General features: G+C 52.6%; 1 protein-coding gene across 1 annotated transcript in view; it reads right to left on the bottom strand.

The window, feature by feature from the left end:
• Positions 1-11,839, bottom strand: part of GAREM2 (GRB2 associated regulator of MAPK1 subtype 2) — a 39,779-nt gene extending 27,940 nt beyond the window's left edge. The window contains exon 1 of the mRNA XM_044292220.1: positions 11,731-11,839. Coding sequence (XP_044148155.1) covers positions 11,731-11,839 — 109 coding nt within the window. The remainder of the gene's footprint in view (positions 1-11,730) is intronic.
• Positions 11,840-21,288: the final 9,449 nt, after the last annotated feature.

Raw genomic sequence — 21,288 nt, 5'->3', positions numbered from 1 at the left:
GACCAAAGTTTAAGATTTTTAATTTTTCAGGTGCGAGAATGAAGATAACCATGCACCTCTTCACATGAAGGTCCATGAAGACCATTTAGGGTGAACAGATGAGAAGTTTAGATGACTAAGTTTCACACTAGATAGTGATTGGGGCATTAGGTCTGGATTGAGATCACGATGACCTAGAGATCCCACCACGATCAGTGGACTTTTAAGGAACTACAAGAAGGTCTGAAGACCTCAGTGATGAAATGGATGGAGACACAGAACCCAGATGTCAAAGACGCCAGGGTGGCTTCATTTCCTTGGTGGAGACCTGTCACCTAAAGGTTGCACTGTTCTCAGTGATGAGCTTGGGTGTTGGGCAGGATGATGATGGGGCTTTCTGAGGCTCCACCATCTTCTTGGCAACTTCTCCAGGGTTTGTCCTACAGACTGAAACATTTCCTGGTCTTTATGGGATGAATGTCTTAAAGGGATTTTCTACTTCTATGTTCTACAACTTCCTAAAAGCCTTTGTGTTTCAATTCCTCCCATGTTTAGGATCTCTTATTGCTGTCAGTGAATGAGAACACTCCAGCTTCTATTCAGAGCCAGTAGCCCTATGCATAGCCGGCTAAGTGGATACAATTGTATCCAGTCTAGACAAATCTCTGCTACAATGTATCAGTCATCCGGGTTCTCAAGTAGGATGGCTGCAGGCATAGTGGCAGCCATGTTACCCGTCACCCAGCTTTCCCACCAAACAGATGCTAATAAGCGGTGGCTGAAGGGTTAATGTAGGGACGATTTTAAGTTTGTGGACGGCCCATCTCGCGATCACCCACGCCATGGACCCAGCTTTCCAGGAGCCGGATGTCCCCCCCGTCCCCCCCCAGGGCAGATCTCACATCCATTACCGCTCTGGCTCTTAGCTTCAGTCTGACTGGATTTGATTTCTATTGATTTCCTACTTCCAAAAAGTCCTGAAGCCAACTCTGAGCGTCACCATGGCAACAGTCAGAGCCCGCTGTACCCGGCGTCACCGTGCCAGGCAGCGCCGTCCAGCCGCGTCCTCCGGATTCGGGGGGGTGGGCTTACATTGTATCTTACCAGGTTTTGATGTGCGATACAAATCTATCCAGGCCACGATGGAGAACAACTCCTATCATTCACCACTACTATGTAGAGGCAAGCAGCTGCTGCAGAACATCTTCGATACGTTTTCTCTCAATGTAGCAAAACAAATTCTGTGAATTCATAATATGCTCGGTGTTAAAATTCTCCACCATTTGCTTGCTGTCAATGAATGAGGACATTCCTGTTTACATCTGGGGACTGATAATGAATCCTGATCACAGGTGAGGTTTCGTTACAACTGCATCCAGTCGAGACAACCCTCTGTAAGCCTGGATTTCATACACTTTATCTGCACTGATACATTGTAACAAACTATCAAGCTGTGTGCCAACGCTTCATTTATGTGTGGTGGGGATGAGGGTTCACTTACTTATCCGACGCCCCTCCCCCCATCATATAATAGAGGAAGTGAGGATGTGGGATTGATTTACGGGAGGATGTCGTTACCGTGTAGCGGGCCAGAACATTATGTTACTCCGCTGCGGTGACAGCGCCAAAAATAACCACTCAATACTACAGACCAGGATGTGCTGATCCGTCAATAACCGCTGGCGCAGCACCCCCTCCACATCATTAATGGGCAGCGATAGATGCCGCCAAGCCCGGTCACATGATCTCCTCAGGCCACCAGTAGTATTCACCAGATTATTATAATAGCAGTGCCCCCCCCCCCCATCCCCGCTCCAGACGGAGTTTATTCATTTTTCAACCAGTTCATGACCGAGCTTCATCTTTACGTTTCATCATCAAGTTGTATTCAGATTCAGCACTCCGTGCAAATAGAGAGATATCTAATACAAAGCTCCAAATCCCCTGCAGAATACAAGGAAAAATACAATAAAGATCTGGCTACCTTCAGCCCAGGAGATTACTGCATACAGATATATACAACCACCACTAGAGGGAGCTCAGGAGATTACTACATACAGATATATACAGCCACCACTAGAGGGAGCTCAGGAGATTACCACATACAGATATATACAGCCACCACTAGAGGGAGCTCAGGAGATTACTGCATACAGATATATACAGCTACCACTAGAGGGAGCTCAGGAGATTACTGCATATAGATATATACAGCCACCACTAGAGGGAGCTCAGGAGATTACCACATACAGATATATACAGCCACCACTAGAGGGAGCTCAGGAGATTACTGCATACAGATATATACAGCCACCACTAGAGGGAGCTCAGGAGATTACCACATACAGATATATACAGCTACCACTAGAGGGAGCTCAGGAGATTACTGCATACAGATATATACAGCCACCACTAGAGGGAGCTCAGGAGATTACTGCATACAGATATATACAGTCACCACTAGAGGGAGTTCAGGAGATTACTGCAAACAGATATATACAGCCACCACTAGAGGGAGCTCAGGAGATTACTACATACAGATATATACAGCCTCCACTAGAGGGAGCTCAGGAGATTACTGCATACAGATATATACAGCCACCACTAGGGGGAGCTCAGGAGATTACTGCATACAGATATATACAGCCACCACTAGAGGGAGCTCAGGAGATTACTACATACAGATATATACAGCTACCACTAGAGGGAGCTCAGGAGAGTACTGCATACAGCTATATACAGCCACCACTAGAGGGAGCTCAGGAGATTACTACATACAGATATATACAGCTACCACTAGAGGGAGCTCAGGAGAGTACTGCATACAGATATATACAGCCACCAATAGAGGGAGCTCAGGAGATTACTACATACAGATATATACAGCCACCACTAGAGGGAGCTCAGGAGATTACTGCATACAGATATATACAGCCACCACTAGAGGGAGCGCAGGAGATTACTATATACAGATATATATGGCCACCACTAGAGGGAGCTGGGGAGATTACTGCATACAGATATATATGGCCACCACTAGAGGGAGCTGGGGAGATTACTGCATACAGATATATACAGCCACCACTAGAGGGAGCGCAGGAGATTACTGCATACAGATATATATGGCCACCACTAGAGGGAGCTGGGGAGACTACTGCATACAGATATATACAGCCACCACTAGGGGGAGCTCAGGAGATTACTGTATACAGATATATACAGCCACCACTAGGGGGAGCTCAGGAGATTACTGTATACAGATATATACAGCCACCACTAGAGGGAGCTCAGGAGATTACTGCATACAGATATATACAACCATCACTAGAGGGAGCTCAGGAGATTACTGCATACAGATATATACAGTCACCACTAGAGGGAGCTCAGGAGATTACTGCATACAGATATATACAACCACCACTAGAGGGAGCTCAGGAGATTACTGCATTCTTTATCTACATGGAATTCAATAACATTCAAGTTTTGTGACTTTTTTGTGTTTCGGTCCTGACCCTCAGCAATACCTCTGCTTGCAGTGAATAGACACATTCTTTACATCCATGGTCTGTAAACCTGTCATGACCAGACAGATCAGTGCTGCTAGTATTGGATACTTATACACTGTAAAAAGCTCTCATAAAAGCATTAGAATACACCAAAATTCTGATGTAAGCAAGAATGTTTCCATTCATTGACAGCAAGCAATATTAAGGAAAGGAAACACAAATGACAATCTGCATCTACATAAAACTGGTGGAGCTCCGGCTGTGCACCTGAGCTGACACACTGCAGCGAGTCCTCAGCTCTTGTACCTCTCCCCCTGCTGACTTCCAGAGATCTGTTATTCTCTTCCTCTGATGTGGGCAGAGCCGCAGGAGCGGGGGAAGGGCTAATTATGGAGTTGTCAGGAAGGTGTCAGGCTGATAATAGCTCATCACTGCAGCAGCGTCACTGGAGCAGCAGAGCCAGAGCGCTGATTATACAGACGAGTGTCAGCTCCTGTGCACCGCCCACGTCACATCATCGCGGGGCAGTGTAATCGGATTATGCCACCGTGGAGGTCACCGTTATGGGGGGGCACCGTGGAGGTCACCGTTATGGGGGGCACCGTGGAGGTCACCGTTATGGGGGGCACCGTGGAGGTTACCGTTATGGGGGGCACCGTGGAGGTCACCGTTATGGGGGGCACCGTGGATGTAAACAAGAAGGTCTCCATTCACTGACAACAAGCTGAACACTAGTCCTTTAACACTTCACAGCTGAGGGGTTGTACAATGTGGCAGAGGATTGTCTAGACTGGATACTACTGTGGCAAACCTACAGCTGTGAGTAGTGTTCGGTCAGGCTGTGTCTTCAACTTGCTGTCAGTGAATTGGAACATTCTTTTTTACATCTAGAGGCTATTACCTGTCACAGCTGTGGGTTTGTTACAATTGTATCCTATCCAGACAATCTTCTGTGAGTTGAATATATCAGAAGTACGTGTTATGGAGCCTTCACCTCCACTGATACATTGTAATGTACCCTCAGCTGTGGAAACCAGAGGTTTCTATTTAGTTTGAGCAAGCAGAGATGGTGAAAACAGTAAGACAAAATGTATCCAGTTTCAGGATCTCTGCTTGCTGTCAGACATTAGGAGCAACCAGTTCTGACCTATTGCTTCTCACAGTTTGTCATCTGTTACAGTTGTATCCAGTGAGCTGGAGTCTAAATTCCAGGCTGATACATTGTAACAGAACATCTGCCCCTGAGCACATCAGCTGCCACCACCCTCCTCCTGTCCACCCCTCGCGTCACCAACCCCCTCCTGTCCACCCCTCGCGTCACCGCCCCCTCCTGTCCATCCCTCCCCCTCCTGTCCACCCCTCGCGTCACCGCCCCCTCCTGTGTCACCACCCCCCTCCTGTCCACCGTTCGCCTCCTGTCCACCGCTCGCGTCACCACCCCCCTCCTGTCCACCCCTCGCGTCACCGCCCCCCTCCTGTCCACCGTTCGCCTCCTGTTCACCGCTCGCGTCACCACCCCCCTCCTGTCCACCCCTCGCGTCACCGCCCCCCTCCTGTCCACCCCTCGCCTCCTGTCCACCCCTCGCGTCACCGCCCCCCTCCTGTCCATCCTGCCCCTCCTATCCATCCCGCCCCTCCTATCCACCCTTCCTGTCACTATCCCCCTCCTGTCCACCTCTCGTGTCACCCTCCCCCTCTCGTGTCACCCTCCCCCCCTCCTGTCCACCCCTCGCGTCACCGCCCCCTCCTGTCCACCCCTCCCCCTCCTGTCCACCCCTCGCGTCACCGCCCCCCTCCTGTCCACCCCGCCCCCTCCTGTCCACCCCTCGCATCACCGCCCCCTCCTGTCCGTCACCGCCCCCTCCTGTCCATCCCGCACCCCTCCTGTCCACCCCTCCCGTCACCCTCCCCCCCATCTGTCACCGCCCCCCCTCGCGTCACCATACCCCTTCTGTCCACCCCTCGTGTCACCCCCAGCAGTAATACTGTCATCTCTGTGCCTCTTGGACTATATAGCGGCCATCTGTGCTGCCTGCCGGGTGTGGGAAGATTCCTGTCCCTGCACAGCACATGTCCTGGCACCACCATCCGGTCCCTGCACAGCACATGTCCTGGCACCACCATCCGGTCCCCGCACAGCACATGTCCTGGCACCACCATCCGGTCCCCGCACAGCACATGTCCTGGCACCACCATCCGGTCCCCGCACAGCACATGTCCTGGCACCACCATCCGGTCCCCGCACAGCACATGTCCTGGCACCACCATCCGGTCCCTGCCGCGAGCTGAGCCGCACTTATACTGTACCCATCTTCTCTTATACTCTAGTCCCATCCAGAGCTGCAGTGCATCATGGGAGCTCAGTCTGCTGCAAGTAAAGCACAAGGAAAAGCTAATCAAATGTCTAATTGACTTTTCATCTCAATTCCTCACCATTTTCAAGACCTCTGCTTGCTGACAGTAAACATAAGCGTGTGAACGCCTGTACAGATATGGGTGTGAGATAACGCTGTCAGCCCGGGGCTCAGGACACCACTGTGGATGTGTCACCCTGCAGGGGGTGGTCTACACCAGATGCAACTGTAACAGACCCTCAGCTGTGAGAAGTATAAGGTCAGGAGGGACTTTAGCCTCTGGATGAAAACCAATGTTCACATTCACTGACAGCAAACTGTAAACTCATCCTTTTCCTAATAAGTCTCGACAATCCCCCGCCAGCTCAGGAGCCAGGATTCCAGACTAAGACACTGTAACAAACTCTCAGCTAAGAAGCATTAGGGGACAATGGGTGTTCAGCTGCTTCATGTGCATAAGAGTGAGCCAATTCACCAACAGCAAGCAGAGATCTTGAAAAGGTTAGGAAATGAAACGAGGTGTGCTTCCACTTTATCAGAGACAGCAGCTGTGGATGTGAATTGAGTACAAGGCATAACGTTACAGTAGAACTGTTACCGCAGCTCTGGAGGTGAATGGAGTACAAGGCATAATGTTACAGTAGAACTGTTACCGCAGCTCTGGATGTGAATGGAGTACAAGGCATAATGTTACAGTAGAACTGTTACCGCAGCTCTGGATGTGAATGGAGTACAAGGCATAATGTTACAGTAGAACTGTTACCGCAGCTCTGGAGGTGAATGGAGTACAAGGCATAATGTTACAGTAGAACTGTTACCGCAGCTCTGGATGTGAATGGAGTACAAGGCATAATGTTACAGTAGAACTGTTACCGCAGCTCTGGACGTGAGTCCAGTATCTGGATGTAGAGACTAAGAGGTGAGATTATAATGTGCTGCAGATGAGATGATGGGTGGGACAGTAATGGGTTAAAGGACGGCAGTGGTCTAGGGGCCTCTCGTCCAACCTGTGACCACCAGCTTTGTGAAACTACAACTCCCAGCATGCCCATATAGCAGCTGGCTGGGAGTTGTAGTTTTGCAACAGCTGGAGATCCACAGGCTGGAGACGACTGCTAGAAAGAGAGAGACTGGAGTGTTCAGCACCCTGGAGAGCGTCAGACCCTCAGAGGAGACAGACCCCCCGACCTATGGATAGCAGAGACCCCCCCCCCCCCCGACCTCCGGGACAGACCCCCCGACCTCCGGGACAGTAGAGACAGACCCCCCCGACCTCCGGGACAGTAGAGACAGACCCCCCCCCGACCTCCGGGACAGTAGAGACAGACCCCCCCAACCTCCGGGACAGTAGGGACAGTAGAGACAGACCCCCCCCCCCCCCCCCCGACATCTGCAATGTAATATATATGTATATTGATCTACAACCATTTCATAGACTCCTTCAGTTCCTCAAGATCTCTGCTTGCTGTCAGAAAATGGGAATATGCCACAGTTGGGGGTTTGTAACAATTGTATCCAGTCTATACAATGCTCTGTGTGATACTGTCTGCTGAGCTGTGTATCTAATCCTCTTCTGTGTGATACTGTCTGCTGAGCTGTGTATCTAATCCTGTCCTGTGTGATACTGCCTGCTGAGCTGTGTATCTAATCCTATCCTGTGTGATACTGCCTGCTGAGCTGTGTATCTAATCCTATCCTGTGTGATACTGTCTGCTGAGCTGTGTATCTAATCCTCTCCTGTGTGATACCGTCTGCTGAGCTGTGTATCTAATCCTATCATGTGTGATACTGTCTGCTGAGCTGTGTATCTAATCCTCTCCTGTGTGATACCGTCTGCTGAGCTGTGTATCTAATCCTATCATGTGTGATACTGTCTGCTGAGCCGTGTATCTAATCCTATCCTGTGTGATACTGTCTGCTGAGCCGTGTATCTAATCCTATCCTGTGTGATACTGTCTGCTGAGCCGTGTATCTAATCCTATCCTGTGTGATACTGTCTGCTGAGCTGTGTATCTAATCCTATCCTGTGTGATACTGTCTGCTGAGCTGTGTATCTAATCCTATCCTGTGTGATACTGTCTGCTGAGCCGTGTATCTAATCCTCTCCTGTGTGATACCGTCTGCTGAGCAGTGTATCTAATCCTATCCTGTGTGATACTGTCTGCTGAGCTGTGTATCTAATCCTCTCCTGTGTGATACCGTCTGCTGAGCTGTGTATCTAATCCTATCATGTGTGATACTGTCTGCTGAGCTGCGTATCTAATCCTATCCTGTGTGATACTGTCTGCTGAGCTGTGTATCTAATCCTATCCTGTGTGATACTGCCTGCTGAGCTGTGTATCTAATCCTATCCTGTGTGATACTGCCTGCTGAGCTGTGTATCTAATCCTATCCTGTGTGATACTGTCTGCTGATCTGTGTATCTAATCCTATCCTGTGTGATACAGTCTGCTGAGCCATGTATCTAATCCTATCCTGTGTGATACTGTCTGCTGAGCTGTGTATCTAATCCTATCCTGTGTGATACTGTCTGTGTATCTAAGCCTCTACACTTCACTGTCAAGTTCATTCTGGGATGTTGGGAGTTAAGTTCTCTTATTCTCGGGCCTCACGGGGGATAAAGAGTTTTGGGGGAGGGGAACAGGGGTCCTGTGTATGTGAATAATGCCAGTGATGCCAGCTGTACGCTGCTGCCTGCATGCTAATGAGCGCAGACCATAGAGCGGGCACTGCGGACCCTCACATGGGGGGCTGGGACTGGTCTCATTACTGGAGCACCAAGGGGGGGGTGAGGCGAAGCATCCTGGACATGGACTGACATCACCTCCATAGACAGGGGGGAGTAGTAATCATCCTTCAGAGTATATAGGAACACCCCATCCAGCGCAGCCCCAGCACCACGTCCCCCATCCAGCGCAGCCCCAGCACCACGTCCCCCATCCAGCGCAGCCCCAGCACCACGTCCCCCATCCAGCGCAGCCCCAGCACCTCGTCCCCCATCCAGCGCAGCCCCAGCACCACGTCCCCCATCCAGCGCAGCCCCAGCACCACGTCCCCCATCCAGCGCAGCCCCAGCACTACGTCCCCCATCCAGCGCAGCCCCAGCACCACGTCCCCCATCCAGCGCAGCCCCAGCACCACATCCCCCATCCAGCGCAGCCCCAGCACTACGTCCCCCATCCAGCGCAGCCCCAGCACTACATCCCCCATCCAGCGCAGCCCCAGCACCACGTCCCCCATCCAGCGCAGCCCCAGCACCACATCCCCCATCCAGCGCAGCCCCAGCACCACGTCCCCCATCCAGCGCAGCCCCAGCACCACCTCCCCCATCCAGCGCAGCCCCAGCACCACGTCCCCCATCCAGCGCAGCCCCAGCACTACATCCCCCATCCAGCGCAGCCCCAGCACCACATCCCCCATCCAGCGCAGCCCCAGCACCACATCCCCCATCCAGCGCAGCCCCAGCACCACATCCCCCATCCAGCGCAGCCCCAGCACTACGTCCCCCATCCAGCGCAGCCCCAGCACTACGTCCCCTACCCCAGATGCATTGCTGGGTCTTGTAGTGTCAGCTGCTGGCACCTTCTCTAGTACCCTGCTGCACATGTAACACAGGAAGCTGTTATTAGGTGCCTGTCCCTTTAAATTGACGCTCCTGAGGCAGATATCACTTCCAGCTTCTATAGGATATAACGGTATTACTTCTGAAGGTTTTATCCGTTTTTTTCGTCTCCAGTTGATACAAGGAAACCGTCAGCAAGTCACTGTTGATGGATCCGCTATAATTGTCAGTTCTGAGCAGTCACTCCATATACAGATGCTATAAGAGGAGCTGTCAGCAGCCCTGCTTGTTGAGGGTTTCCAATTAACAACCGGAGGGTAGTGAGTGAGAGCGCAGGGAGTGGGGGTGCGCAGGGCGTGAGGGTGCGCAGGGAGTGGGGGTGCGCAGGGAGTGGGGGTGCGCAGGGAGTGCGCTTCAGTCATACTGATTACATTATAGGGGTCGTCTCCCCTCAGACATATTACTTCCAGGATACGCCCCCACTGTCAGAGACAGTGACGGGGAGCGTACTGCGCATGCACAGCGCCCTCCATTCATTTCTATCGGAGTTCCGAAAATAGCCGAGCGCCGGCCATAGAGGCGACTGGAGCGGCGGCAGCGCTTGCGCAGTGTGATCTCCATTCATTTCTATTGGACTTCTATTTCCTGAATGGAGAGCGATGTGACTGCTGGAGTCCAGGAGCGGAGGACCCCCTTATATCTACTGCACCCCCATCTGTACAGAACATGAGCCCCCAGTAGCCACATCATAGATAGATGACACCAGTGTCCTCCAGTATCACCAGTAAAGCCCACAGAGGTGCCCAGCAAATATCTCCCACAGGATTCTCTGTGTCCAGGATTAGCACACACTCCAGGTCACACACACACGCGTATCGGCGGTCACTAACAAGCGTATATAGGCAGTCACACACGTATAGAGGCAGTCACAGGCACGTGTATCGGCGGCGGTCACTAATACACACGCGTATCGGCGGCGGTCACACACACGCGTATCGGCGGCGGTCACACACGCGCGTATCGGCGGCGGTCACACACGCGCGTATCGGCGGCGGTCACTAACACACGCGCGCGCGTATCGGCGGTCACTAACACACGCGCGCGCGCGCGTATCGGCGGTCACTAACACACGCGCGCGCGTATCGGCGGTCACTAACACACGCGCGCGCGTATCGGCGGTCACTAACACACGCGCGCGCGTATCGGCGGTCACTAACACACGCGCGCGCGTATCGGCGGTCACTAACACACGCGCGCGCGCGCGTATCGGCGGTCACTAACACACACGCGCGTATCGGCGGTCAAACACACGCGCGTATCGGCGGTCACTAACACACACGCGCGTATCGGCGGTCACTAACACACACGCGCGTATCGGCGGTCACTAACACACACGCGCGTATCGGCGGTCACTAACACACACGCGCGTATCGGCGGTCACTAACACACACGCGCGTATCGGCGGTCACACACACGTATCGGCGGTCACTAACACACACGCGCGTATCGGCGGTCACACACACGTATCGGTGGTCACTAACACACACGCGTATCGGCGGTCACACACACGTATCGGTGGTCACTAACACACACGCGCGTATCGGCGGTCACACACACGTATCGGTGGTCACTAACACACACGCGCGTATCGGCGGTCACACACACGTATCGGTGGTCACTAACACACACGCGCGTATCGGCGGTCACACACACGTATCGGTGGTCACTAACACACACGCGCGTATCGGCGGTCACACACGCGCGTATCGGCGGTCACACACGCGCGTATCGGCGGTCACACACGCGCGTATCGGCGGTCACACACGCGCGTATCGGCGGTCACACACACGTATCGGTGGCAGTCACTAACACACACGCGCGTATCGGCGGTCACACACGCGCGTATCGGCGGTCACACACGCGCGTATCGGCGGTCACACACGCGCGTATCGGCGGTCACACACGCGCGTATCGGCGGTCACACACGCGCGTATCGGCGGTCACACACCAGGACACAGCAGTGAATAGAGTCCATAGAGCATGAATAGAGTCGGTACCTCTGGACTCCCCTCCACCAGGACATGGGGCCCCGCTCTTGGGGTCGGTGGGGGCCCCGCATTCTGCCCCCCACCCAGCCTGTAGACAGGATGACTATCAGACCTGGCAGAACCCATTTCAGGCTATATTCACACCTGCAGGTTTTTGAACGCCAGTGAGGATCTTAAGAGGAGATGAAGTGTAAAGCACGGACACCGCTGCTCCTCCTAACAGCTCCACTACAGAACCGCAGGTGTGAACCCGGACTACGTCCCCACCATCCCGGCTGTACCTTTCCCCAGCTTCACCAGGGTCGGCAGGCGGAACTTGCTGACGATGACATCCAGCGGCAGCGCCACCGAGCTCCAGCTCAGCTCCGCGAGGCCGGCCGCTCTCTGCATGGCTCCCCGCGGGCATAGCCTCAGGAGTCCCGGCGTCCCGCCACCACCACCACCCCCATCATCCGTCCGAGCCAGGAGGGCAGAGCCATGCTGCCGGTGACTGAGCCGAGGAGCCCACCGAGCCGGAGCTCCACACAGGCCCCGCCCCCGCCACAATCACTCCCATCATCCGCCGGGAGCTGGTCCTCACAGAGATGCTACAGCAGACCCCGCCCCGGGAGGAGGAGAAGGAGAGCGCCCCCTGCACCACACAGCACAGCACAGCACAGCGCCCCCTGCAGGGAGAGGACCGGTCACTGCACCACACAGCACAGCGCCCCCTGCACCACACAGCACAGCGCCCCCTGCACCACACAGCACAGCGCCCCCTGCAGGGAGAGGACCGGTCACTACACCACACAGCACAGCGCCCCCGGCACCACACAGCACAGCGCACCCTGCACCACACAGCACAGCGCCCCCTGCAGGGAGAGGACCGGTCACTACACCACACAGCACAGCGCCCCCTGCACCACACAGCACAGCGCCCCCTGCAGGGAGAGGACCGGTCACTACACCACACAGCACAGCGCCCCCGGCACCACACAGCACAGCGCACCCTGCACCACACAGCACAGCGCCCCCTGCAGGGAGAGGACCGGTCACTACACCACACAGCACAGCGCCCCCTGCACCACACAGCACAGCGCCCCCTGCACCACACAGCACAGCGCCCCCTGCACCACACAGCACAGCGCCCCCTGCACCACACAGCACAGCGCCCCCTGCAGGGAGAGGACCGGTCACTACACCATACAGCACAGCGCCCCCTGCACCACACAGCACAGCGCCCCCTGCACCACACAGCACAGCGCCCCCTGCACCACACAGCACAGCGCCCCCTGCAGGGAGAGCACCGGTCACTACACCACACAGCACAGCGCCCCCTGCAGGGAGAGGACCGGTCACTACACCACACAGCACAGCGCCCCCTGCAGGGAGAGGACCGATCACTACACCATACAGCACAGCGCCCCCTGCAGGGAGAGGACCGGTCACTACACCACACAGCACAGCGCCCCCTGCACCACACAGCACAGCGCCCCCTGCAGGGAGAGGACCGGTCACTACACCACACAGCACAGCGCCCCCTGCAGAGAGAGGACCCGTCACTACACCACACAGCACAGCGCCCCCTGCAGGGAGAGGACCGGTCACTAAACCACACAGCACAGCGCCCCCTGCAGGGAGAGGACCGGTCACTAAACCACACAGCACAGCGCCCCCTGCAGGGAGAGGACCCGTCACTACACCACACAGCACAGCGCCCCCTGCAGGGAGAGGACCGATCACTACACCATACAGCACAGCGCCCCCTGCAGCATACTGCCTGCTGAGCTGTGTATCTAATCCTCTCCTGTGTGATACTGTCTGCTGAGCTGTGTATCTAATCCTATCCTCTGTGATACTGCCTGCTGAGCTGTGTATCTAATCCTCTCCTGTGTGATACTGTCTGCTGAGCTGTGTATCTAATCCTATCCTCTGTGATACTGTCTGCTGAGCTGTGTATCTAATCCCATCCTGTGTGATACTGTCTGCTGAGCTGTGTATCTAATCCTCTCCTGTGTGATACTGTCTGCTGAGCTGTGTATCTAATCCTATCCTCTGTGATACTGCCTGCTGAGCTGTGTATCTAATCCTGTCCTGTGTGATACTGACAGATGAGCTGTGTATCTAATCCCATCCTGTGTGATACTGTCTGCTGAGCTGTGTATCTAATCCTATCCTGTGTGATACTGACTGCTGAGCTGTGTATCTAATCCTATCCTGTGTGATACTGTCTGCTGAGCTGTGTATCTAATCCTATCCTGTGTGATACTGTCTGCTGAGCTGTGTATCTAATCCTATCCTGTGTGATACTGTCTGCTGAGCTGTGTATCTAATCCTGTCATGTGTGATACTGTCTGCTGAGCTGTGTATCTAATCCTGTCATGTGTGATACCGTCTGCTGAGCTGTGTATCTAATCCTGTCCTGTGTGATACTGTCTGCTGAGCTGTGTATCTAATCCTATCCTGTGTGATACTGTCTGCTGAGCTTCTGTATCTAATCCTATCCTGTGTGATACTGTCTGCTGAGCTGTGTATCTAATCCTATCCTGTGTGATACTGTCTGCTGAGCTGTGTATCTAATCCTATCCTGTGTGATACTGTCTGCTGAGCTGTGTATCTAATCCTATCCTGTGTGATACTGTCTGCTGAGCTGTGTATCTAATCCTATCCTGTGTATCTAATCCTATACTGTGTGATACCGTCTGCTGAGCTGTGTATCTAATCCTGTCCTGTGTGATACTGTCTGCTGAGCTTCTGTATCTAATCCTATCCTGTGTGATACTGACTGCTGAGCTGTGTATCTAATCCTGTCCTGTGTGATACTGTCTGCTGAGCTGTGTATCTAATCCTATCCTGTGTGATACTGTCTGCTGAGCTGTGTATCTAATACTATCCTGTGTGATACTGTCTGCTGAGCTGTGTATCTAATCCTATCCTGTGTATCTAATCCTATACTGTGTGATACCGTCTGCTGAGCTGTGTATCTAATCCTGTCCTGTGTGATACTGTCTGCTGAGCTTCTGTATCTAATCCTATCCTGTGTGATACTGACTGCTGAGCTGTGTATCTAATCCTATCCTGTGTGATACTGTCTGCTGAGCTGTGTATCTAATCCTATCCTGTGTGATACTGTCTGCTGAGCTGTGTATCTAATCCTATCCTGTGTGATACCGTCTGCTGAGCTGTGTATCTAATCATATCCTGTGTGATACTGTCTGCTGAGCTGTGTATCTAATCCTATCCTGTGTGATACTGTCTGCTGAGCTGTGTATCTAATCCTATCATGTGTGATACTGTCTGCTGAGCTGTGTATCTAATCCTATCATGTGTGATACTGTCTGCTGAGCTGTGTATCATATCCTATCCTGTGTGATACTGACTGCTGAGCTGTGTATCTAATCCTATCCTGTGTGATACTGTCTGCTGAGCTGTGTATCTAATCCTCTCCTGTGTGATACTGTCTGCTGAGCTGTGTATCATATCCTATCCTGTGTGATACTGACTGCTGAGCTGTGTATCTAATCCTATCCTGTGTGATACTGACTGCTGAGCTGTGTATCTAATCCTATCCTGTGTGATACTGTCTGCTGAGCTGTGTATCTAATCCTATCCTGTGTGATACTGTCTGCTGAGCTGTGTATCTAATCCTATCCTGTGTATCTAATCCTATCATGTGTGATACCGTCTGCTGAGCTGTGTATCTAATCCTGTCCTGTGTGATACTGTCTGCTGAGCTTCTGTATCTAATCCTATCCTGTGTGATACTGTCTGCTGAGCTGTGTATCTAATCCTATCCTGTGTGATACTGCCTGCTGAGCTGTGTATCTAATCCTATCCTGTGTGATACTGTCTGCTGAGCTGTGTATCTAATCCTATCATGTGTGATACTGTCTGCTGAGCTGTGTATCTAATCCTATCCTGTGTGATACTGTCTGCTGAGCTGTGTATCTAATCCTGTCATGTGTGATACTGTCTGCTGAGCTGTGTATCTAATCCTGTCATGTGTGATACCGTCTGCTGAGCTGTGTATCTAATCCTGTCCTGTGTGATACTGTCTGCTGAGCTGTGTATCTAATCCTATCCTGTGTGATACTGTCTGCTGAGCTTCTGTATCTAATCCTCTCCTGTGTGATACTGTCTGCTGAGCTGTGTATCATATCCTATCCTGTGTGATACTGACTGCTGAGCTGTGTATCTAATCCTATCCTGTGTGATACTGTCTGCTGAGCTGTGTATCTAATCCTACCATGTGTGATACTGCCTGCTGAGCTGTGTATCTAATCCTATCCTGTGTGATACTGCCTGCTGAGCTGTGTATCTAATCCTATCCTGTGTGATACTGTCTGCTGAGCCGTGTATCTAATCCTATCCTGTGTGATACTGACTGCTGAGCTGTGTATCTAATCCTATCCTGTGTGATACTGTCTGCTGAGCTGTGTATCCAATCCTATCCTGTGTGATACTGTCTGCTGAGCTGTGTATCTAATCCTATCCTGTGTGATACTGTCTGCTGAGCGGTGTATCTAATCCTATCCTGTGTGATACTGCCTGCTGAGCTGTGTATCTAATCCTATCCTGTGTGATACTGTCTGCTGAGCTGTGTATCTAATCCTATCCTGTGTGATACTGTCTGCTGAGCTGTGTATCTAATCCTATCCTGTGTGATACTGTCTTAGTACTACACCTCCCATCATGTTTCTGTGCTCCTTGCCTCATGGTATAGATTAATACATCCAGCAGCATTCCAAGGGTTAACCCATTCATTGCCTGGGAGCCTTGTCCGCATGGGGGGGGGGGGAGGGGGGGTTAGTATTGATCTGGGGGGGAGGGGGGATGCAAATAATTGCAGTGGGCGCCCCGGGCTCTGTATAGAGCAATGTCAGCTAAGTGCAGGGTGGCTGAGGATAAATGTGGTGGGGGGGGGGGGGGATGTATATGGGGGGATTCTACGGGGGTCTCATCCACTTACAGGCATAGTGAGTGTATAAGAGTTATTATTAGTGATGAGCGGCATGCTCGGCCGAGTACCGCATGTGCTCGAGTCTCCTCCTAGAAACATGCAGGTAAGTAGCGCCCTCACTGTTGGCTGCTGGCATTGCAGTGATTGGCTGGACGCTGTATAGCCCCCGATGACGCGGGTTCGGCTTATTCATAGTCAGCTGTGCTTCGGAAGGGACAGACAGTGTAGGGAGCGGAATAGGAAGATTTTTATACAAAAAACTTTTCAGAGACCCAAAAGTCCTTGTAAGGACTACTGTGTGTGGCAGCAGCAATATAGTGCAACCTGTGCAAAATATTGTGTAATAGGCCGCTGCGGACAGTTACATTATCCGCGCCCCATCTCCTGTGTAAAGTGTGAGCATCCCTAAAATATCAGTGACATCCAGTGTACTTTTTCCGTAGACGCTGCGAACAGTGACATTATCTGCGGGATATCTCCTGTGTGACGTTTCCACATCCCAAATACCTTTGTAAATTTGTCTGCACAAATCCCACCACATCCTACATCCCACCATGGAGAGTCTGGGCAAACAAGTGATCCCACACTCGATTATTCCGAGGAGCTCTTTTCATCGCCATTACTTGATTTGGGCCTCTCGCCAAGCCCATTTGAAGAGGGACATGAGATCTTATGCCCGGATTCCCAACCTCTTGAACATCCACAGTCACAAGAAGATGACGGCCGGGAACGGCAATTAGTGTTTAATGAGGTGGATGATGATGAGACACAGTTGCAAATGAGTCAACCCTAATTACTGTCTCAAGAGGTTGATGAAGAGGATGAGACACAGTGGTCAACCACTGAGGTTGTGGTTAGGTCAACAAGTCAGGAGGATGAGCAGAGTGAGGAAGTGGAAGAGGAGGTGGTGGACGATGAAGACACTGACCCAACCTGGGAAGGTGGAAAGCCGAGCGAGGACAGCAGTACAGAGGGGGAGGGATCTGCTGCACCACAACAGGCTGGAAGAGGCAGTGGGGTGGAAAAAGCAAGATGGCGAACTACACCACACAGGCCGGCAACTGTTCTGCGGAGCACCCCCTTGCGGAAATCTCCCTTGCCAAGGGGTAGGTGCTCCGCAGTCTGGCGCTATTTTGAGGAAAGTGCGGACGACAAAAGAATAGTAGTTTGCAACCGGTGCCGTACAAAAATGAGCCAGAGCGTGAACACTAGCAACCTCACCACCAACAGCATGATCCGCCACATGGCATCAAAGCACCCTAAGGGTCCATTCACACGTCCGTATGTGTTTTGCGGATCCACAGATCTGCAAAACACGGACATCGGCGATGTGCATTTCGCATTTTGCGGACCGCACATCGCCGGCACTTAATAGAAAATGCCTATTCTTGTCCGCAATTGCGGACAAGAATAGGACATGTTCTACTTTTTTTCAGGATCGGTATTGCGGACCTGGAAGTGCGGATCGACAATTCGGGATCCGGGCAGCACATCGTGCTGCCCCATAGAAATGAATGGGTCCGCAATTCCGTTCCGCAAAATTCGGGACGAAATTGCAGACGTGTGAATGGACCCTAATAGGTGGGCCGAACGCCTGGGTCCACACTCTGTGTCTGCGGTCACACCACTGCCTCCTCTTCCCCTGTGTTATGTGCTGGCCAATCCCCTGTTGAAGGCGCAGACCCGGATGCCTCCCACCCTGCACCTGGACCTTCACAAGCACCATCAGCGACCACATCCACTTCCATGTCCCAGCGCAGCGCCCAAATGTCCTTACCCCAGGCATTTGAATGCAAGCACAAATACCCAGCCTCCCACCCACAGGCCATAGCACTAAATGCGCACCTTTCCAAATTACTGGCCCTGGAAATATTGCCACTAAGGCTTGTGGACACTGAGGCCTTCTGCAGCCTCATGTCAGCGGCCGTCCCTTGTTACGCAGTCCCCAGCCGCCACTATTTTTCACGGTGTGCCGTGCCCGCCTTACACCAACATGTGTCCCGTAACATCACCTGTGCCCTGACCAACGCAGTTACTGGGAAGGTCCACTTAACCATGGACAAGTGCATTCGGCCAGAGACGCTACATTTCCCTGACGGCACACTGGGTGAATGTGGTGGAGGCCAGGAGCGAGTCCTACCCTGGGATGGCACAGGTGCTACCGACGCCAAGGATTGCGGGCCCTACTTCCATCAGGGTCTCCGCCACCACCTACGTTAGTGGCGGCAACCCACCCTTCCCCTCCTCCGCCTCCTCCTCCACTTCCACCTCCGAATCAGCCGGTAGCTGGAAGCAGTGTAGCACCGCAGTGGGGAAGCGGCACCAGGCCGTGCTGAAGCTGATATGATTAGGGGACAAACAGCACACCGCCGCAGAGCTGTGGCATATAAGACCAGACTGAGCTGTGGCTCTCGCCACTCAACCTAGAACCAGGCATAGTTGTGTCTGATAATGGCCGTAACTTGGTGGCGGCTTTGGAGCTCGGCAAGCTCACACACATACCATGCCTAGCCCACGTGTTCAACCTAGGGGTTCAGCGGTTTCTCAAAACCGACCCCAATTTGCCTTAGCTACTGGTGAAGGTGCGCCGCGTGTGTGCCCATTTCCGCAAGTCACCGACAACTTCAGCCGGTCTGGCAACGCTGCAGCAGCGCTTGAAATCGCCAGCTCACCAGCTGTTGTTTAAACTCATGTGAGCACGCGCTGGAACTCCACGTTCCACATGTTGGCCAGTCTTTGTGAGCAGCAGAGGGCAGTAGTGGAATACCAGCTGCAACATGGTGGTCACCTTTCCAGTCAGCTTCCGCTATTCACAAGCGAGGAGTGGGCAGGGATGTCTGACCTCTGTGAGGTTTTACGCAACTTTGAGGAATCACACAAACACAGTCTGTTATAAGGTCAGCTCACCTGCAGGCCTCATCTACAATGTTTTACAGGGTTAGCTCACCTGCAGGCCCTTACCTACAATCTTTTATAAGGTCAGCTCACCTGCAGGCCTCATCTACAATGTTTTACAGGGTCAGCTCACCTGCAGGCCCTCACCTACAATCTTTTATAAGGTCAGCTCACCTGCAGGCCCTCACCTACAATCTGTTATAAGGTCAGCTCACCTGCAGGCCTCATCTACAATGTTTTACAGGGTCAGCTCACCTGCAGGCCCTCACCTACAATCTGTTATAAGGTCAGCTCACCTGCAGGCCCTCACCTACAATCTGTTATAAGGTCAGCTCACCTGCAGGCCTCATCTACAATGTTTTACAGGGTCAGCTCACCTGCAGGCCCTCACCTACAATGTTTTACAGGGTCAGCTCACCTGCAGGCCCGCACCTAATTATACCTTATAGGTAATTTGCACGCATGCTGCCTTGCTTGGATGTGGTAGCCGTTTCTCAGGCTCCCTCTCCGGAATCGAACCATGATTCCCCCGTTACCCATGGTCTACATGGTTTGGGCTGAAAATAACATTGAAAGTTGATAGGGCAGACATCAGAATGGATCGTCGCCGTCACGGGGACGTGCGATCGGTCACAGGTTATCTAGAGCCACCAAAGCGGCAGCAAGCCCTCGCCCATAATGGTTTAGATGGTCAGATCAGCAGGCCCTTGCTCCAAATGTTTTTGAGGGTCACCAGCAGGCCATCAATCATAATGTTTCAAGACTGTGTATGATGCCCTCCTTTATGTGTAACAAAGGGTGTATTGTAGTGCCAGTTCCTGGTAATTTTTGGCAGCCCTTTCCCTTGGTGCATAGGCTTTATGAGTGTAGGAGTCCCACTACCTGAACAATTGTACCACAATGTGAATGAGGCCCTCCTTTATGTGATAACAGATTGTATCGGAGTGCCTCTTGCTTGTAATTTTTGGCAGCACTTTATATACAATTGAATATACAGGAAAGAATGTTTCCTAACAATTTTTCCTGTAAAATAGATTTTTTTTGGGTGGTTTTATGCGTATTTTTGTCAGTCTGTAAAAGTGGCGTACAACTCGGACAACATGGTTCCCAGCAGCGACCTGAGAGTCCAAGATGCATCCAGACATCGTCCCCATGCTGTTCCCGATCCATTTTGGTGGTGTTTCCTATGAACCATCCTCCCCTCTTCAGAGCAGGGGGTACCTGGTTTAATTCTCGGGTTCTCCCATTGACCTCCATTATACTCAGATACTCGGTCGAGCACCCAAACATCCCGATGGGTTCGGCTTGAACCCCCGAGCACTACGGTGCTCAATTAACACTAGCTATTATTATGGGTGCTCTGCACCTGTCTATGTGCCGTGTGTACCTAGGTCTTTACGGGCAGGGACTGGGGACCTCACCCCATAGAGATGATGGAGCGCAGGCTGAGACTGTTAGTGGAGTACTTAGCTATCTATGGACGCTGCCAGTCAGTCCCCGTAGCATGCGCAGATATCACACTAGGGTATGGGGCCCTTACACAGGACATAGGCCCCACAGAATGACCCCTCCCCCACCTATGCTGCTTCTTTATATCCTCCTAACTTCCCCCACAAGACTGGCACTGCCATGGGCATCTCTGCCACCCCTGGGACAAAACCTTAATTCCCTGCCTCTAGCAGTAACCCGGGGGCAGCTGTTCAGTCAGTATAGGGGTGCACAGAGGGGATGAGCCCCAGAGGACATACTGTACCCCTATAGACACACCTATACCCCTTAAACTAGATGGGCACCGCAGTGGGGGCCGCAGTCACCCCTCAGGACATCAGCTGCCTCACTTCATTTATAGAGTTCATACAGTATATGTGGTCAATGCGGGGCCCTAGGCCCTAGCCCCTCACAGTCTGCCCCTCACAGTCAGCCCCTCACAGTGTAATGACCGGCGTCACGCACAGGGAGGGAAAAAGGGAAGGCCCTGCCCAAGGGAAAGGTGGTGGTGACCCCT

The sequence above is a fragment of the Bufo gargarizans genome, chromosome 4, assembly GCF_014858855.1.
Source record: "Bufo gargarizans isolate SCDJY-AF-19 chromosome 4, ASM1485885v1, whole genome shotgun sequence".
Classification (NCBI taxonomy): domain Eukaryota; kingdom Metazoa; phylum Chordata; class Amphibia; order Anura; family Bufonidae; genus Bufo; species Bufo gargarizans.
Note: the sequence above shows the minus strand (reverse complement) of the source record. Positions and strands in the feature narration are given on the sequence as shown.